At 37.7% G+C, this 19590-nt stretch overlaps 2 protein-coding genes across 2 annotated transcripts; both read left to right on the forward strand.

Moving 5' to 3' along the window:
- Positions 1-2169: 2169 nt before the first annotated feature.
- On the forward strand, positions 2170-7738 carry LOC146462381 (uncharacterized). Its single transcript, XM_085085681.1, has 4 exons — positions 2170-2340; positions 3614-3704; positions 5484-5578; positions 6838-7738. The coding sequence occupies exons 2-4, from the start codon at positions 3614-3616 to the stop codon at positions 7486-7488; spliced, it is 837 nt and encodes a 278-aa protein (XP_084941807.1). The 5' UTR covers positions 2170-2340; the 3' UTR covers positions 7489-7738.
- Positions 7739-8895: 1157 nt separating this feature from the next.
- Positions 8896-18550, forward strand: LOC146462382 (BTB/POZ domain-containing protein KCTD5-like). Its single transcript, XM_085085680.1, has 6 exons — positions 8896-9251; positions 9331-9439; positions 12219-12313; positions 14583-14681; positions 15390-15521; positions 17056-18550. The coding sequence occupies exons 1-6, from the start codon at positions 9111-9113 to the stop codon at positions 17083-17085; spliced, it is 606 nt and encodes a 201-aa protein (XP_084941806.1). The 5' UTR covers positions 8896-9110; the 3' UTR covers positions 17086-18550.
- The last annotated feature ends 1040 nt before the right edge of the window (positions 18551-19590 follow it).

Raw genomic sequence — 19590 nt, forward strand, 5'->3', positions numbered from 1 at the left:
CCGATATCAGATTTATTGATAGTATTTTAATACTATAAATTCTTGCATTCTTAATATTATTAATATTGGTAATTGAACTGAGTGGAGTGCAATTTGGTCTGAAATCATACGCGTGATTTCAAAATCAAACGAGCGCGATAGCGCGAGTTTGATTTGAGATCACAGACCAAAATTGCACGACACAAAGTTCAATTACCACTTAATTACATCCATTTTGAAATCCCCCAATATTGCCCAAAAAAGTGTCTAAATAAAAGATTTCAGCCTCCCCCACCCAGAATATGTTATATTTAAAAAATCCGAAAAAAAAAAATCATTTAAAAAATTCTAGGAAATTTAAGCTCTAAAAACAAAGCGAAAACATTCTTTGTCTAAAATTTTCCTGCAGTTTGATTGGTCAATTTAAATAATCCCGCTTTCTCATTGGCTGGTTAAAAATATGCGATTTAGAGTCTAAAATGATGCGATTTAGAGTCTAAAATGGTGCAATTTGGAAATAAATCGCACCATTTTGGACCAATCAGATTCCAAGGATCACCAGTGATTTCAAAATGGACAACAAACCAGTGCATAAATAATAGTAACAAGGCGCAAAATTTGACAAGAAGAGCCGGTGAGATTAAGGTGTTGGACTTGCTTTTTTCAGGATGGCTGTTCCCGGGCAATGTGGTATGCCTCTTTGATGTTTAACTTAAAGAAGAGGCAGCAGAATGCACGATGGAAAAAACATTTTATGCAGCACTGTCGGGGACAAGGGTCCAAAGAAGCTAGGGTGTATGTTCTTACTTGTTTGTCGCTTCACACCCACTCTGAACTCAGAACTTAAAGGGAAAGTATCCCGGGGATTTTAACCTTTTATGGTGAAAATGGTGCGACATCACCTCCTTCACTTAGTTAGACTAGCTACAAAATAATTCCAAGACATCAAGTAAAAGAAATCAACTGCCTTGAAAGGAACAACTTATGATCTTCTCTAGTCCATTTTGGGAACGAAAACACGAGAACAAAAAATTGTTAGCCTAACTTTTTTCTGAAGTTGCAGTTTATTCTACTCGCTGTCCAACTGTGAACAGAGACACTCATCGATAGTTTTATTACACTGGGGTAACAGTCTACAACAAATTTGAGCAATGTTTTTGGGTTTCTGTTGATAAAAAACATTTAGACTGTTCTCTGGATGCAAGCAGCAAAATTGACAAACCGAACACTCATCGACAGAGTACAACGTCACGTTTTATTTTATTTATTTTATTTTATTTTATTTTGTTTTATTCTTATATAACTTCTTTATAACTTCCATCAAATTCGCTTACAGATTGAGAAATGTGATAACTGACACAGAAACAAGAGGCTACTGAGAGCGGACCCTAGAGGCCAACAAGGCAAAACCCCGTGATGGATAGAGAAAAAAAAACGGAAATACGTTAGCTGGGGAAAAGCTCATCATACAACAACTGTAAATGTAGTCTCCTTCGCAGCCGTTATTAGGGTCGTCACGCAACGCTTGCGTGACTACCCTAATGACGGCTGCGAAGGAGACTACTGTAAATGAAGCAAAGAATTAATTAAATATGAATAAGTAATAAATTTAAATGTGAAAGGTGTATAAAGTAAAGTGAGTTCTCAACGACAGAAAGGCCTCCCAATTTCCCTACATCAAGGGCAAACAGGATCTCTCATGATCTCTGCATGTGTCAAAGTCGGTGTAATTCTCGTGCAACTAGTCTCGCAACAAATGTTTCGTAGCTAACAACATTCGTTACGCATTTTACCACCTAATCGCAATTTTTATGTTGCAGAAAGAAGAAACAGCGGAGAAGATTATACGCGCAACAAACGCACAGCAATCGCAACTTGCAACGCGTGGTTGACGCGCGACAAGTGGCACGAAAATGTTGCCCAAATTTAATGCCCAACATCCCGTTCAACTTTTGTTGGACGAATGTTGGGTAAATGTTGAAACCGTTTAAACGTAGGCGCACAACACACCTTTTTGGGTGACGCCCAGAGCAGATACACGTACCGACCAAAAGCTATTAGAAATTTAATGAAACTTACTTAGGCAGTCGGTATGACGCCTCAGTTTGGAATTTACAGTTTCCCGCTTATTCATTGCTAAATCTGCTGTTAGGAAGTAGGCGTATGACACACGTTTTTGGGTGACGCCCAGAGCATATACACGTACCGACCGGCACGTGTTATAAAGACTATAAAAGCGACTCGCAAAAAACCGTTCGCACTAACACAAGCTATCTCGCAAGTACCGTGCCAATATCGCAGGATTCGCTACTCGCTATACACAGTTGTAGCTGTTCTGCTTGTTGCAAGTCGTCAACCAAAGTGAGTTTTACATTTTCATTTTTATTATGTTATTAGCTTTCTTACCATAGTTACTTGAGGGACTTGTTAGGAAACCTTGCCATGAAAACAATGGTGATGCAATTTATGTTGGAAAGGCCGCGACCCTGCACAATCCTTTGTTTCAACGTTCAAAACACAGTTGAATATCTTAACAAAAACGTTTCTATTGGTCAGTTGCTCCGTCCAACACATTCCGAACTCTATTGTTGTTTGTGCAGGGTCAAGGCCAAAAAGGCAAACAAAAACATACAACAAAGAAGTTTGTCAGGTTTCATAACCATTGCCTTTAATTGACTATGTTCTTACCGAATACATGTCAGAATTAGTGTTTAATGCTACAACAGGAATATCAGTTTTCAAGTGCATCATGCTAGAATCAGTTACAGTTGTCTGAATTGTTATTTTCTCAATGCTATTAGATTCATTATCGTATTTCAGTTCAAACCTATTACAACACTATTCCACTCTACTACAACTGCTTCTTCACTTCTTTGGTCGCAACTACTTATACGGCTACAAATACTACTTCGCTGCCATTTTTAAATCAGCTAGGTACTGCTACTTCCGTAACCGTAACTGTTATTAAATGAGGTAAATCGTTTACGCAGTCTATCAAGTGGAGCTCGCATTGTCTATTCCGCCCGATAAGAACTTTCTCCCACTTAATCCTCAAACGAATGCTGTATGCTAAATACTGTCCAATAAAGATGGGAATAACACAATTTTGATGAAAAAATTGAAGATTGTTTTGCGATTCCTTCGCCCGAAATTTTTCAGTGTTTTATTGCTGCTGTCCATAATCATTGCAACTGGAAATCAAAAGACCTTTTCATCGAAGGTATTCCGAGGGAGACCGGAGAAAAGTTTTCATTTTGTGAACATAATTTGAGAACTTCATCTTCATCATAAGTTTACAAATATCGTTTCGGTTCCCGCGAGCCGTGCTAACTACTTTAATAAATATTAGTATTTAAAATATGCCCTAAAAATTACAATATTTCTCTAAAAAATTATGTTGTTTAAAAAGTAGAATTCAAAAGTACTTAGGCTACCCTGCACTCTTGCTTCTGCAGGGAAATTGTTGTAGAGCCGACAGATCCTCTGTAGTGCCGGAAAAGGCTTTATTTTGCAATCTCCAAATTATTTAGGTCTAGGAATATGGAAATTATAGGAGTACAAGTGGACATCTGATTCAATGGTGAAAATACTTGTGAGATGTACCCTCTATTTTTCTTTCTTGTTATGATTACAGATGGATTTCAATGAGACTGCACTCTTCGTTCTGCTCCTGCTGGCTACCACGATTATTGCAACGGGAGGAAAACTACCTCTACAGCCAAAAGGTGATTAACAATATAGATGAATACAAACGACCATTGTCGTTCAATTCTCATTTCAGGTCTTCAATTCAAAACGATGACGAGATTACACTCTTTCTTTTTATAAGAATATTGTTTTTCCGGCCCAGGCTGTATATTTCTATTTTTCTGCCGATTTTAGGCTGAAAATATTCTTGTAAGATTCTTAATTAATTATAGCTTATGACATTTCCGTTTAAGGATGTTTTGGGTTAACAATTACAAGTCCCGTGTCTGTACATTGTGCACGTGCTCCATCGCTGTTCGTTGCAGTCACTGTTAGGTCAAGATGTCACGTCAGACGGCTTTAAAAAAAGCATTTCTCAGATTTTCAACGCAAGAAGTTATATTCTTTTCACAATTTCAGCCTCAGGTTTATTCTTAAAATAATCTTAAAATCTCGCAAAATTTCAGCCTCGATGTTCTAATAAAATATATTCTTATAAAAAAAGAAAGAGTGTAACGTTAACTGAAATAAACTTGAATGGATGGATGAAAAATTACAACGTGTACGCCTGATTTGATCGAATGTTCATTCCATATTATTTTATTTTGCCATACTTTCACAATTGAGATTTAAGACAAACAAATTTACAAACAAAACAAAGGAAAATGAAATGGCGTGGAAACTTAATAGAAACCAAGAGACTATGAGATAAGAGAGCGAATCCCCCATACATGCCCCTCTTCCTATGAAAATTTTTTTTCAATCTATTTTTGTTTGCGTTGCTAGGGTTATGAAAATTTAGGTTTCCTCTCACGATGTAATCACCTACTACAAATGTGGGTCAACAAGAAAGAAAAGGAGAAATAAAAGAAAAATCAAAGATTACAACTGTTTAAAAAAAGTATTAAGACATTGATTATTTTTTTGGAAAGCAGCAGATGGCTTGATAATGATGGCAGTATCATCGAAACGTTGGGCACCAGTAGGTTTAATTTTTTCTACTGAAGTTTTTCGGTAAACGTCTGATACAACTAAATAAAAAAATAAAAAAGTGGCCAGTTCAACTTTGTTAAGTGTCTCCACAAATCAGCCTTGTCCCAAATACAAAAATGTTGTGTCAGTGCTGCCAAAAATACGGCCCTTTCTTATAATCGTACTATTTTCTTGGGCAATGTGGTTCATTCCCTGATCTATCCGCATTTGTGGCCTTAGTGCTAGCGGCACAACATTCACTCACGACTTGCTCCCATCTGGCCTCGTAGTTCAGTCGGTATAGCGAGTAACGGACGATCAAATCCGGAGGTCGTGGGTTCGATTCCCGCCGAGGTCAAAGATTTTTTCTTTGCCTCGTGCGATTTCCCATTTCCTTACTAGGGCCAACGCTCAGTAGGAAATTCATGGGTTCACTTTGGCACTTTAACATACATTGCAGAGTTAATTCTGTGATCCATCATTTGTGTCTCACATTCATGAGTACTTTAATATAATTAACAATTAGACGGCGAGCTCGAGGTTTCTATCGGCTGATAGTTGGCGAGGGGCGAAGCCCCGAGCCAACTATCAAAGGCGATAGAAACCGAGAGCGAGCCGTCTAATTGTTTTAGCATACCTCAGTGATCGATCTATGAAGCAAAAAAATCTTTTTATTTCATAAATTTTGATATATTTGTGCAATGATGCATGCTAAATCGCGCGCGCTCTGACAAACTGCCGTCTATCGATCGATAGACGGCACCTGTGTAGCCAATCAGATTGCGCGTTACGCGATAGTCGGTCACTGAGGTATGCTAATTACAGTTATACTTCAATCATTATAGGAGACGTCCCGTGCCGGCGCCCTGACAAATGCAGCAAAACTGCAAGCGAACCAGGCTCAGCCAATCCGACAACACGAGCAGCTAACCAACAAAAGGTAAATGTGTCTCTAAAAGAAAAAATTGAGGGTAACCGCGCATTTTTCAGAGATGATCAAGTAACAATAATTCTGAGCAATCATATAAACTGCCAAAAACCGTGAACGAAGATCCTGCCAGAAGTCAACGTTGGATTTCGGGAGAGATAATCGGCTAAGCTTGATAAAAGTATAATACGAGAAGTCCAAGGACTACTGCAAATCCGATACAACGGGTAAAAGTATTTTAAAACAACATTCGGCTGGCCAGACCAGCCTTCTTCAGGTTTGGGATATTTCTAAATTACAAGTGGCACAATTACAATATTATATGAATGGAAAATGTCGCAATACAATATAGAACAACGAAAAGCATTTTCTCTCTAAATTAGAAATCAATTATTTCTGAGAATGCATAGTTACCTCAAGTTTCCTTTCTCGATTCCAACCGCCCTTGCTATGATCCGCTTTTCCCGCGTAGGTCATAAAACGTGCAAAAATACCTTTGAATCCCTAAGAAACCCCAACCTAGGCTCGATTTCCGCCGCTCTCTCGAGTCCGGTCGTTGTTCCTCGAGAGAGTCTTTTCGGGGGAGGAGCGCGGGCCCGTTTCCCGAGCAGCGGCTGGAAATCGAGCCTACCCCAACCAAGTTCCCAGGGCTTCTCCCTTGTAAATAGGCCTTATCACGGTTTTCGACGCCATGTTGAGGAGTAGGCAAACACGTCTTGTGACATGTTTGCCTACCCGTCAAAATGGCGTCGAAAACCGCCATAAGGCCTTTTGGGAGGGAGCTGAACGAGGGTGAAGAAACCCGAGATTCGCGGAACATATGCACAATAACAAAAGGCACCGACACAATGGATCAGACAAGCTTCGCACGAACCATGTAATATTTAATCCTTGTACGATTGTAAGTGGTCCTCAGAACGTCCTTTGTATGGGTTAAGGAAGAAGCTGTGACTTCGTAATCATCTTCAAGGATTTTTTTAAGGAAGCTAGGGTCAGTTTAGAAAATCATGTGCTAAATTACTGTTTTCAATTCTCGGGATTTTCAAAGGCCTGCTTCTGGATATCTTAGGTTTTCTAATCGTTACAGTAGAAGACAAACTATTAGCATTTTAAGTAATTTAGATGAAGAAAAGGGCTGAAGTGGTCTTCATCTTCTTTCTCCTCCTCCACCCAATTAAATTTAGCTTTGTCTGTGAGGCTTCAATGTTTAACGTATGAAACTTGGAATCAGAGGTCTGTGACTGATTGAGTTTTCTCACTTAACTTTGCAGGAGAAAGTGATTTACCACCAAACAATGACTCCCCTTTGGCTAAATAATATTAATCATGCGTGTTACATTGGCGGCAATTGTACATTCAAGCCACTACAACTGGAATTCAGCGCAGGCGCAGTAAAGAACGCCGCTCTTCTTAAGGTTCCCATGATTCCTCCTGGTGCCTTAGACGATTTAACGCCGATGACCGTCGAGATCACAGTCTCAAATGATGTCAGCTATGGAGGGCATCATGCTGGATATGTTGACAGCGACATAAATTTTGGCATCTCCGATGGCAACAGTTTCGTAGGTTTTCAAGCCATGGATAAAGGGAATTATAATGAAGGCAACCGTCGCTATTCTCCATGCTTTGAAGCTGAAGGTGTATCTGGTAAGGTGTTAACCTCCTTACAATACGGCCCAAAATTTTCCGAAACAATCAAGGAGACATTTTACCCTGGCAAGTTCGTTTTCACCTTCAAATTGCCAGAGGGCTGGGGTTCCTGCCAAACTGCACAGGACGGTGGCTTTACGCGAACGGCTTCCTTCAATGGGCGACTGCGTCCCGCCAGGGGACTCTTTCTGGAAGTCTACAAAACTGACGCCAACGAGAGTGTCGCAATCAAGTTCATCAGCGTCGTCGTCACAAGAGATGAATCTAAGTAGGGGCGGATAAAAAGACGAGCATAATCCGTGTTAACGTCATCATTTGTCTCGTTAGTAACTTTAAGGGTATCGGTATATGACTTACACGTGATAATATGAAACATAAGGAATGAATTTTTATGAGTAAAAAGTAGGAATGAGCATTGTATGCCTCACGTGAACATAAGTTAAAAAGATTAAACTATATTAGTACCGAACAGTGATTGATAAGGATGTTATAAGTAAAAGCACGGAGTATGCATTTAGTTGATATTTGCATATTGTTAGCTAATTTATTTGTTTATTTCACTTTTAACAACCCCTCACAAGAATCTTCATTTTTGAAGGACGTGGGGTTTCTTGGAAGAAGAAGAAGAAGAAGAACTATGGATGTCATATATGATTAAAGAATAGATTCGGAGAGTATGGGAAAGATCCGTCATTTTTTTATTTGCACTTTTTGTCAACACAGCATATCGTTCCCACCAAATGATTCCCTGCTTTGCGGCTTGTTCACAGAATTGCGTCAAGTTTAGTAACAGCCTTAGTGACAACAACGTAAACAAACTCCCTCGTGGACTCTAAAAATGGAATTTCTTCGAGCTAGCGTGGGACTGGCTTGGTGTGGGTGGAATGTAACGAGTAGCGTGATTACAAGTTAAGACGATTTGTAAGCTGGTGGGCGTCCAAAGTTTAATGCGATGACTTAGGTGAGTGTAAAGTCCGCCCCCATACCTCCCGCACACGAATAGCCAATCTAGAAATATTAATTTCCCGCAAAGTTGGAAATTTTAAAATTGCATCCTCTGCTTTGTAAGCGAATGATACGCATCTACCGGCATTTAAAGTGAATTTGCCGTACTCGCTTCTAGGCTTTACTCCAAACTGAGGTCTTTATGTTATAACAGAAAATACACGGATCTTTGCCTTCTATTGCTATCACGATACTTTCTAGTTTTCTAAAAAGTATGGAAATAACTCTAAAATTTTTCTTCCCACCAGCATGGCCAGCTATTTCATTTTTTCTTTATGCAACATAGTTATATCTAGATTACTAAAAAAAGGCTAGCTATTTATTTTTATCGGTCTCCAGTAAATTACTGACTATTTTTTCACCAGAATAAGTTGTGGATTAATATCTTGTTTAGCTTAGGGGACTCATTTGCATTTAGGTGTAACAACGTTTTCATGAAATCTTTCAGTGGGGGACGAAACTTTCTTTTAATGAAGTATCGGCAAACTCTCACAAATCGAATGTAGTAGTCAATGAGAAAATCTTTTGGCTTGGACGAAAATGTTTCGACAAAACCTGATGCAAAAGTCTGAATAATTTCAATTTGCGATCTTAGCAGCTGTGGGGGCAGCGTTTCAGCTCTTCACTTTGCGTGGGCGGACTTGTTTCCCTTTCGGAGATCTTCGGAACTTATCGGAATCATTCGTGAGCGGTCCTTTCTTCTTCAAAACGCTTTTGCTGTGCAGGGAATTTACAGATTTAGATCGAGGAAGCCAGGTGATTTACTCCAGTTAACTGGAGCTAAAAATAGAAAGCTATTTTTAGCGTTTTGGGCCGACCAATCAGTTCGATTCACCGAATTATTATCTCTCGGCCAATTCAATCATCTACATAACACGATGTGCACAAGATGGCTGCTTCAAGCAACAACTGGGTAAAACTAAATGTCGGTGGAACATACTTTTTAACGACGAAGCAAACGCTCTGTAGACATCCTAACTCTTTCCTGCATAGACTTTGTGCGGAAGATCCCGATTTACCGTCGGATAAGGTAAGCAGACGAGTGCATTCAGTCGAGCATCGGTGATGTCAAGCTTGTAGCTAACCGGTGGACATTTTGACATTCACAGGATGAAAACGGAGCCTATATGATCGACCGCGATCCTCGTTATTTTGGACCCGTTTTAAACTATCTACGGCATGGAAAGCTTATAATCGACAAAGACTTGCTAGAAGAAGGTAAAGTCCAAAGTTCTTTCATTTTTAATTGCTCGTTTAATGTAAAATTCTTAGTCGACTCTTCTCCCTGGTATTTTTCTATGTAAACATCCAATTTGGAGCGACATAGGCTAGGAAATAAACGTTTCCTGTGCCTTTATTTTTATGTTGTACAGGTTCCTTCGCAAGAAAGGCGAAGTACTATTTCCCTCCGTAATCATTCAAGCATGCATAAGACTTGATCGCTACATGCTACTGCACATGCACTGCAGATCTGGAGCTGTTGCGAAACGAAAATCCGTTTGTTTTGGAAGCATAATTTTCATACTTGTTTGAAATGCCTCTTGACCAAAGAACGCTTCGTGTTTGTTGTGTTACCCGCAAGTTATGACAAAGAATAATTTCTCAAGTTAATTCCTTCGTACATCCTCACAACGCCATGATGTGACGGTTGCAGCAGAGAATTAAACTTAATTATGTTGGTAAAGGTTTGGGAAAATTCATTGGATGAGAAAGAGCAGTTGCCATCTAAGATACTGCAAGTTCGTAGAAAATACGATTAATCCTAGGTTTTACAATGAATTTCGAAAGCTTAATCTTCTTGTTCGGAATGCGGAATGTTAAGGTTAAATCTGTGTTTATAGTTAAAAGCTTGATATTATCGACGTAGTTCTGCTACATATAATCGTAAAAATGTATGGTGGTTAATGGTGTGTATGACAACAAACGACTTGTTTTTGCAACGCCGAGTAAAGCTCAGCTGGCCAACAGATGGCTCTTTATAAGGCAAAAATATGGTTTGGCAACTGCAGTTTTGAGGAATTTGCAAATAAATAAACTTGTAAAAGAGCAATCTACACTACATACATGTATTGATTGAATGAATGCTTGGAGATATAAGCTTTGACAATATTTCTTAGTACTCCAGTTGTGGAGTTAATTGTTATTTGGTCCAATCCAGTTTGGCATTTACATTTTCTAATAACTATTGGCAAAGGAACCAAATTGTTGCTATCACTAGAAGTTTTCTCTGAAATATATGCCTGTAAAAGCTTGAAAACTACAAAGCTGCATGGTTTTGACCATTGAGTTTGATATATGTACAAATTTTCCAGAACAAGGAAAACAAATGTTGCTTGTCACCATCTGTCTTGTGTTCATGTGGAATTTCGTTGCACATCTTGTTACTTGTTGCAGATTAGAAAGTTCTATGTTGCCAGGTTTTGTAGCACTCTGTTATCACTTGTCTCTTTCTCCCCTTAATTTTTTTCATCTAGACAAATACAGCACAGAAAATTAAAGTTGATTATAGAGTCATTGTGTTGTACTGAGCCAGTAGTTTAAGCAGGTCAGCGGTTAATCCTCAGATACAGCACAGGTATACCATCCTCTGTGTGGTTTACTGTCCTTTTAAAATAAAGGGCTGTGTTGATGTTCTAAAGTAAAAGTCCAACTAATAGAGATTCTGTGGGTTTTGGACTTGCAAACCCACGTTTTATTTTGACAGGCAATTTAGCAGTCTGCACTGCTCACATTATGTACTTAACAAATCGACAGCAGTTTTCTATGGTCCATACTCTTATAGACCATAAAATGACGTCATAAAATGTTCAAAACTCAAGTGGAACCACGAGCCGCAGGCGAGTGGTTTCACTGCCAAGTTTTGGACATTTTATGGCGTCATTTTATGGTCTATAAGAGTATAGACCATAGAAAACTGCCATCGATTTGTTTTTTACAATAACATGGAAAAAGTACCAGCGGAATTGGCTATTTTTTTCATAGAGAAAGCGAGCGCGTTACATCTGACATAATTTTTATTGTCTGTACTCTTATAGACAATAGCTACGAGCCAATCAGCGCGCTGGAATTTGGACAGTTATTGTAAAAAAAATTGTAGACAACTCACATCATTCAATATTGCCTATGTCTTTGACTGTTGTAGGTTTTAATAACACGTCTCCAAATCTTATTACATTTTTATGTGTCCTGCTTGCAAGTAGTAGTATCTACAATTTGCATTTTAAGCTTGTCGTCAGCATGTTGCTGATATTGGTTTATAAGCTCCTCCCCCCACCCCCTGGAGATTTTAGAGGACCCTTTGCCCAAAGGGGACCCAAGCTTTATTGAAGCAAAACACGAACAAACGGCTCCTTTAGGAGTCACCATATCATTAAAAGTCAATAACCAAACAGAAATCTTGATTTTCTCTCAGGTTATTGTTATCTTTGTGTCTGAAATTTTTTTGGGCTGAAAATTCTTGGCTTTAAGCTGAACCCTCTTTTCTGATGAAAATTTTGACTTAAGTTGGCTTTATTTTCTGAAAAAATCGCTCGGCTTATAGAGGAATAAATACAGTATATTCATATTTCATCAAAACGTTGTCTAATAGTGTGTGGTTCTGCAAAGAAAATAAAATCTTCTTTATTGTCCAGTTGTGAACTATTGCTACTTCAAAGTCTCAAATAGTTAAGGCTGGCATAAATCATAGTTTTTTTTTTTAGAAGAAGATCTTCAATGTACATGTAGTTTGTGTTCATGCTACAGCTGTAGCAAGAGTCTAACTCTGTCTTCCTTTATCTTATTTTATTAGCTGTGCCTTGTGTTAAGAGAGCAAAATAATAGGAATGTACAAACACAGCTGGCAATAATGAATGAGTAAGAAAAAATTGCAAGCATTATTTTCTAAAAGTAAAAAAAGCAAGGGATTCTCCGGGGGCTTGAGCACTAAATGAACAAAACCTGTCCACCCAGATGGGAAAGCTGACGATAATAACATTTATGTTATGTCTGTTTTCAGGTGTTTTAGAGGAGGCAGAATTTTATAATATTGATCCACTTGTTAGAATAATAAAAGAAAGAATAGACTCAAGAGAAGCTCGTCTAAAACATCCAGTAAGTTATCATTATCTTTGAAATGTTTTACCATACTGTAAATCCTTAAATAAGCACCCCTGGGTGCTTTTTTCAAATTTTGGATTTCCTCCTTCAAGTTTGTTTAAATCATAACAATTTTTGGGCTGAAGGTTTTAAGGTCGATTTAGACGGTACAACTTTGCTTACAACTGTCGCATGCGATATCTAGATCGCGCGCTGCTCGTGTCATGCAAAAAATTGCACACAACTCTTGTCATTCAACATTACCTATACCTACGATTGTCGTAGGATTTTAAAACATGTTTTAAAATCTTACAACTTTTTTATGATGTACATGACAGTCGTAAGCGAGTTCTAGGTTTGATTAACACCAAACAATTTGTGACGTAGGCCTGTCGTAAGCTAGTCGCACGCAACAAAGTCATACCGCGTAAATTGCCCTTTAGAGACAGAGAGGACATCTTTACACTCCTTCGGTATTCCCTGGGGCACTTTCCATTTTAGCCAAAATGTTTTGTTGGAGATTCTGGAAAGTTTCTGTGTCAAGTGGAACGGCTTTTGCCATTTGTTTCAAACTTTCAATGTCAATGGGTAGATCAATAAACTTACGTGATGTTGCAATGATGGCCCAAGAAGACAACAAAGTGGAAATGGAAATTTTCTGCAAATGGAATGATAATTTCTGTTCTGACTGGTTGTAATGGAAAAAGTGTTGGGAGTACCTTGGAAGGTTGTCCATTTGTTCCCACAAATTTCTGCTTGATCTGCTTGTTAAAGGGGAAGTATCATGGGGTTTCTGCTATCTTTGGTTAAAAATGATAAAATAAGACTTTCAATCAGCTGCCAATTAATTCTAGAATGACGAGAGGAAAGAAATCAACTCAATTCTTGAAAGGAACAAGTCGTGATCTGTTCTAGCGCATTTTGGAAATAAAAATGCAAGTACTTGAAAAACATTAGCCTTACATTTTTCAAGTTTCAACCCATACTGGCCTATTCTGTGTCTGACCAGAGGCACTAATCGACAGTTGTATTGCACTGGGGTGATAATTTATAACAAACTTGACAATTATTTCTTTGTTTCTGCTGACAGACAAACATTTTTGGGTTTTGAAATGACAGAAAATTTGCATGACACTTCCCCTTTAAATTTGCATTTCATCCAGTAAGTTGAACCAAACATTTTGGCTAAATGAAAGCATTCCAGGTACTTTAAAAGTTATGTGGTGGAAGGACAGCAAAGATTTCCTATTTGAGAGGGGTGCTCATTTGAGGATTTACATGTACATTTAGTTCCTTTATATAATATGGTTGATGATGTAATGTTTAAAACATGAGCAGCAGTGTTTTATCGGGATTTAAAACCACGAGGTTTAGCCGAGTGCTTTTAGACCCATTAAAACACGTGCTGCAAGTTTTTTGAACAGCTTCAAAAACATTCCTGGAAAAGCGTGTGTCAAGAGAGTTCATAACAATGATGCTTTTGTGAACATTGGAAAATAAGCATACAAGAAAAACATTAAAGATCGCATACTAGTAAGGAGGAGGTTCTATCGGGTTTTAAAATCACTGCACATGATGTTTTATTAACCATTTGATAGGTCAGTGGGCTTATGAATTATTAATGAGTTTTGGAAGTAATTCTCCACTACATATATGAGGAACCTTATGGCACTAGTCAGTAGCAGAGCGCTCCCCTTTTCTGTCCGTGGGTACTTAATACTGTTCAACACTAAATGATTAGTTTGGATCAACCTAATTTGAGGGAAACAAGATTCTCAAAAAATGGTTTTGTAAAATGTTGAAAGGGGATGTCATGATAGGAAAGTTCTACTTCATAGCTTTCATTTGAATGGTCACTTTTTGGGATTTTATCCACAGATTCTAAAGTAAGAATGACCTCTTACAGCATAACAAATGGTACAACTGGGAGGTTCTGCCCAGTAGCTTTCATTTCCATGGTCACACTTTAGGATTTCATCCACAGACTCAAAAGTTAAAACAACCTTGTACAGTATAATAAAAAGTACTACAGGAAAGTACAGCTCAATGGCTTTCATTTGAACAGCCACCCTTAAGATTTTATCCAGAGACTTCCCCTTGTAGAGCATAACAAACAGTACCACAGGCAAGTGCATGAGCTGCATTGGTAGCTTTATTTGAATGGCTGTTCAGAGGGTTAAATGCTGAGGGAAAGTTGTAGAGTGACTACATTAATTTATTGATTGTGGGAGTGTAAGCCTAACACATGTACATGTACATCTTCTACTTTTCTTTTCCTTCCCAGTTTCAATCAAAGAAACACGTGTACAGAGTATTGCAGTGCCATGAAGACGAACTCACTCAGATGGTTTCTACAATGTCAGATGGCTGGAGATTTGAACAGGTTAGGAAGAAGCATGCTTAAGATAACATTTCCTTTCTTGATAATTGAGAGGGCAATTAAGCCATCAGAGTGCACTGTGACCGGAGAGAGTGAAAAAAAAATGTTGAATGTTTGAGTTCTTTCACTCAGGTTCTTGACTGTCCAGAAAGTGACTACATAGTAGTCTAAAGTCTATTCCAAGAAGTAAACAGATTCCAACGAGTGAAGCTTGGGAAAGACTAAACTGCACAGAGCAGATACTGTATCTACTGCCTGGTTCAAAGACAGCTGTCTCTGCGCATTTGCGAACCCAATTGCACTCTGCCCTTGTTGCTTCAGTTGAAACCTGAATTGATGGTGAAAGTGTAAAACAAACAAACAAACAAACAAACAACTAAAATTTAAAAGCAACAGAAATTTCAACACTCCACCTCCCCCCTCTCCCCTCCCCCCCCCCCCCCCTCCAAAAAAAATGCACCAGTTTGCTCAAACTACATGTACGTGTAGATGTATATTTAAACAGCCTTATTCCACAAAACCTTCAAATCAGATTTTAAAGCTGGGATGTATATTAATAATTGCTTTGTTGGGTGAGATTTACATTTTCCTTCATATTCACTGATTTTTGTCACTTGAGAGCTTTCAAACCGTTGATATATTGTAATGTGGCATGTGTTCAGGTCCAGTTATTGACTTCCTTTAATGGCAAACACATTTTTTACATTGCAGTTAATAAGTGTTGGAAGTAATTATAACTATGGCAGTGAAGATCAAGCAGAATTTTTATGTGTAGTATCAAGAGATGTGTCTGACTCACAAGAACAAGGTGCAACAGGCAACGAACAAAGTGATAAAGCGAAGGTATTTACACAGAACTGTAATATTTGAAGGGTACATGAAGAAGCCTCAGGGAAAATATTTAGGTAGTCAACATTAAAATCCCAGTCAGCAATCTTCACACTAATATAACTAGCAGTAATCAAAGATTACAGAGTGCGTTTGACACCTTAAATTGAACAAATTTGCCAGCAAAATCTTTCACCCTTTCATGTTTGATAATTATGATAGAAAACATTGTCTAAGGAAAACTACTAAGTAGAGATTTTTAGATTCTAGTATGAGTGCAAGTACAAGAGAGTGCAATAGAGTGCAAAGTGTATTATCTAATTTTAAATGATTTATCTCTGAAAGAGTATGCAAAGCCATACTCAAACCAGCATCCTTTTGGTGGGAAAATGAGATAGCCGTTGTCATTTTACTGCATGTTTTTGCGAGAACAACGTGGTGGCGAAAACAAGTTCTTGAAACATAGGTGATCTCGTCTTTTTGGAATCACTAGAGGGAGTCAAGTCATACTCATACTAGAATCTAAATGCTATGAAATAGACGATACAGTGTATGTACACAATGGAAATTTTGGGAAAAATTTCCGAGTTCCCAGCAGGACTGAGAATTTTTATCGTGTACGTATCATCTATTTCATAGCATTGGGTGGTTGGCGGGTTCGCAGAAATCTAAATAGATGACATTATAGCAGTATCATTAGTATTGTTAAAAATAATAATTACAATCTGAACTCCACACAAAAAAGTAGCTTCAAACCATCCAGAGGCAATCAATCCAAAAGTTACTTAGGCCTTTTCACTTGTCACTTTGCACTACTTCATTTGTACAATAGGACATGTTTTTATTATTATTATTATTATTATTATTATTATTATTATTTTATTTTTTTTATTGCAACGCAATTACTGACATTACAATACAAAAATACAGTACTCTGCTGCAACAATAAATACTACTTACAATGGGGCACTAACACGACCAAGATACAATACTTATAACACTTACAGTACATAGGACATGTTTATGTAGATCTTGATAGCATGCAGTAGAACCTGGAGGCTGGGTGTAGGGGTAGACTGACATGTTAACGTTGTCAGGGTAAGATGGTGCTGTATCGGCGGGGAGCAGAAACGAATGGTTGGCTTTATCAACAGAGTTAATAGGGTGATTTGGCCACTTCAAAGAGATTCGAGTGCTGATGTTTCAAGCATTTGCCCTTTCAAACATAAGTTTATGGGTATGTTAGCTTGAAGATGTTTTGACTCTTTCTGGGCAAGGTTCCAAGCTCAATTTTTCAATGTTGCCTTTTGATGACCATTCGTGATAAGAAGGTTGCTGGATAAACAGTAATTTTTTTGGTCACCATTACTGAGAAAATTTGTGTTGTCTAAAAAAACCTGCATAAAATTTGTGAGTTGTAGAATTAAAATCATGAATTGTTTAGGTAGCAACCACTACATTCATCTAAGATGTTACTTTGTTACTTTTGAGATTAATTTTACTTTTGATATTGTTCAAGTGGTAACTGTGATCCTTCTTTTTTTTTCAGACTTTACGACAGAGAGGATTAAGAATGTAGCATCAGACAAAATAGGATAGCTTATTTGAAGTTACTGCAATATTTGTGGCTGATTTCCTTGAACCCTTCCACGTACCCCCTTAGTAATATTGCCTCCTCCCCTGCTGGATATTATGCAGTGATTTAAATTTATAAGCCATACTATTGCCATAGAATTAAAAGACTTCCACTGAAGGCTGACACTGGGAAATATTTTAAAGCTAATTGCAGATGATACCCTGTCAGTTCAGACAGAAGTGAAAGCTGAAGAATTGCTGAAAAAAAAAATATCACTTCATTTAGGGGTGCCATACTCTATCGAATATATTTACTTGCAAAATGAAGAATACATTAATGGATGGTGAACTACAATGCCCAACCAGTCTTTTCAGTGCAGAAAGGATTCATTTTGCATTGATAAGTTACAGTTTTTCTTAGAAACGTGATACCTTTTTAAGGAACAAGTATAGAGTTGCTTCACAGAGATTGTGTGTCTTATTTGTGTCAAAAAATGCTTTTCCAACAAAACCTGAACGAAAATGGACGTTTTCTTATGCGGTTTTTTTCTTCACAAATGTCATACATCCCTGTACATAAATAATTTTGGTTTTTAACCCTATCCATTATGTTGCTATAAAGTGCACTTTAATTAGTTCTGTACAAATTTTGTTGTGCAATGAAATTTGTCATTGGTATGTGCATTTAGACAATTGTTTATCCCATAGAGCATGGCACCTGTTATACATGTAGCAACAACGTAGTGAAAGCCCAAAAATCTCAGGATATTAGCTCTATTCAGCCTGGGGGAGAGCGGCACAAAATGTCTGTACTGACTATGAATATTTATACCTTGTTTAATATCAAAGCAAACATCACTTAATATGGTGACTTTTCCTGAAATTTAGCTGGCAACAATTTCATATAATAATTTTTTTGATTTGTCACGTGACTTCCTGTTTTCTTGGCAACAAGATTTTGACAGCCTTTTTTTCAAAATTGGATTTTTTTTACCTTTTTATGAGCAATTGTAAATTTATTCTTGTCACTTTTACATTTTTACACCATTTTGATTCTTATTTATTGGTTTTGATGATTTTATGTGGTTTTGGAGATAATTATCAAGAAATCCAAGGTGGCAGCTGTGAAGAACAAATAACTTGATTGTTACGTGATATGATGTCAGTTGTCCTTTTTTCATACCTCAAAGGAAACAGATTGGAATATACCGTATACACCCAAGTCTTATTGCCATAGTCTCAATGGCCTTGAAGTTACGAGAGGGGGGATTTACTTTGACCCCCTCCCCTCCTCCCAGGCTGAATAGGGTTAATGTCCTGAGGACATTCAGGAAATTTCAGGGATTGGTATCCCCAATGTAAGCCTGAATTCAATCTTATGATCTGGCCTGTTCACAAGGGATGTTCATCTAGTATTACTTCTATTTGTGAGAAAGGTCCGGATTGAATAACAGTGATCCTTAACTGTACTTGTGTTGGGAAATTGCCCCCTTCTGGTCACCTGAGACCTGCTTTTTTAAGCTCATAAAAATTTGCAATTTTAGTGTTTCTATGTCTTATTTTGCAAAAGCGATGGAAAGTAGTCGTGCTTGCTAAAGCTGTAGTTCTCAGTGGGCTGCGGAAAAATCCGAAAAATTCTATCTGTTATTTTATATGTTAGCTTCTCAGTAACAGTTTGGATTTCTTGACCGCTCAAAAGTGCTTTCATTGTTTCATATCTTCAGCATCAATATTAAAATTAATCAGTTTATTTGCCTTGTAGTAAACATCTTATTGCAAAATTCTGAGGTCTGAAAATTCTAACGCTGAAATGTGACAGCAGATTTTATGGTAAATTGTTTTAGGAAACTGTTTTTATTGCAACAAAGAAATTCAAATGTAGATGTTTTACTTGTACTTAACTGAGTAGTTAATGAATGCAATTTATCAATAATGAGACGCTACTTAAAGTCACTAGAGATTAACTATGTTCCAAAAGTTTTGCACAAGCCTCCTGCTTGGAATGAGTGAGCCTCAAACGAAACCTCCATTCTCACTACAAAACGACGTTAATTGTTTGAAGCAGTGTTGAAAAATAGTTAAATCATATGGTTGCCCAATTATTGTTCTCAAACGAACTGCTTCCTGAAACAGCAAACGTACGACGTCACAAAATCCAAAATGGCGGCGCAAGGGAAATTTAAAAGCGAAAATGGGCGATTATCAAATTCACCGTATAGAACACTAAAATGTTACCTCCGCGTTTTAAAGTCAGGTTTGAAATTAAAACACTTTTTATACAATTTCACGTCAATTTGTTGTGAGAGTTGAAGTTCTCTTTAATACGCAACAAGACGGCTGAGGAAAGAACGCCAAAGTCCGCCAAAATATCTTTCTATGACCAGCGTGGCAGCTAATCATTATCCGTTAAAGAACGTTCTGTTTAAATCACCGTCCTTTGGTTGTGTACGATACGAATACAAAATTGTTTTTCAAAAAAATTGCTTCGAAACGTGTTGGGGATTAGCTG

The sequence above is a fragment of the Pavona decussata genome, unplaced genomic scaffold (assembly GCF_977016875.1).
Source record: "Pavona decussata unplaced genomic scaffold, jaPavDecu1.1 SCAFFOLD_189, whole genome shotgun sequence".
Lineage (NCBI taxonomy): Eukaryota > Metazoa > Cnidaria > Anthozoa > Scleractinia > Agariciidae > Pavona > Pavona decussata.

Bases quoted from the DNA above. Each gene is read 5' to 3' on its own strand.
- LOC146462381 (XM_085085681.1), top strand. From the start codon at position 3,614: ATGGATTTCAATGAGACTGCACTCTTCGTTCTGCTCCTGCTGGCTACC. The intron at 3,705-5,483 runs GTGATTAACAAT...CAATCATTATAG, and splicing joins ACTACCTCTACAGCCAAAAG to GAGACGTCCCGTGCCGGCGC. The intron at 5,579-6,837 runs GTAAATGTGTCT...TTAACTTTGCAG, and splicing joins GAGCAGCTAACCAACAAAAG to GAGAAAGTGATTTACCACCA.
- LOC146462382 (XM_085085680.1), top strand. From the start codon at position 9,111: ATGGCTGCTTCAAGCAACAACTGGGTAAAACTAAATGTCGGTGGAACA. The intron at 9,252-9,330 runs GTAAGCAGACGA...TGACATTCACAG, and splicing joins CCGATTTACCGTCGGATAAG to GATGAAAACGGAGCCTATAT. The intron at 14,682-15,389 runs GTTAGGAAGAAG...TTTACATTGCAG, and splicing joins ATGGCTGGAGATTTGAACAG to TTAATAAGTGTTGGAAGTAA.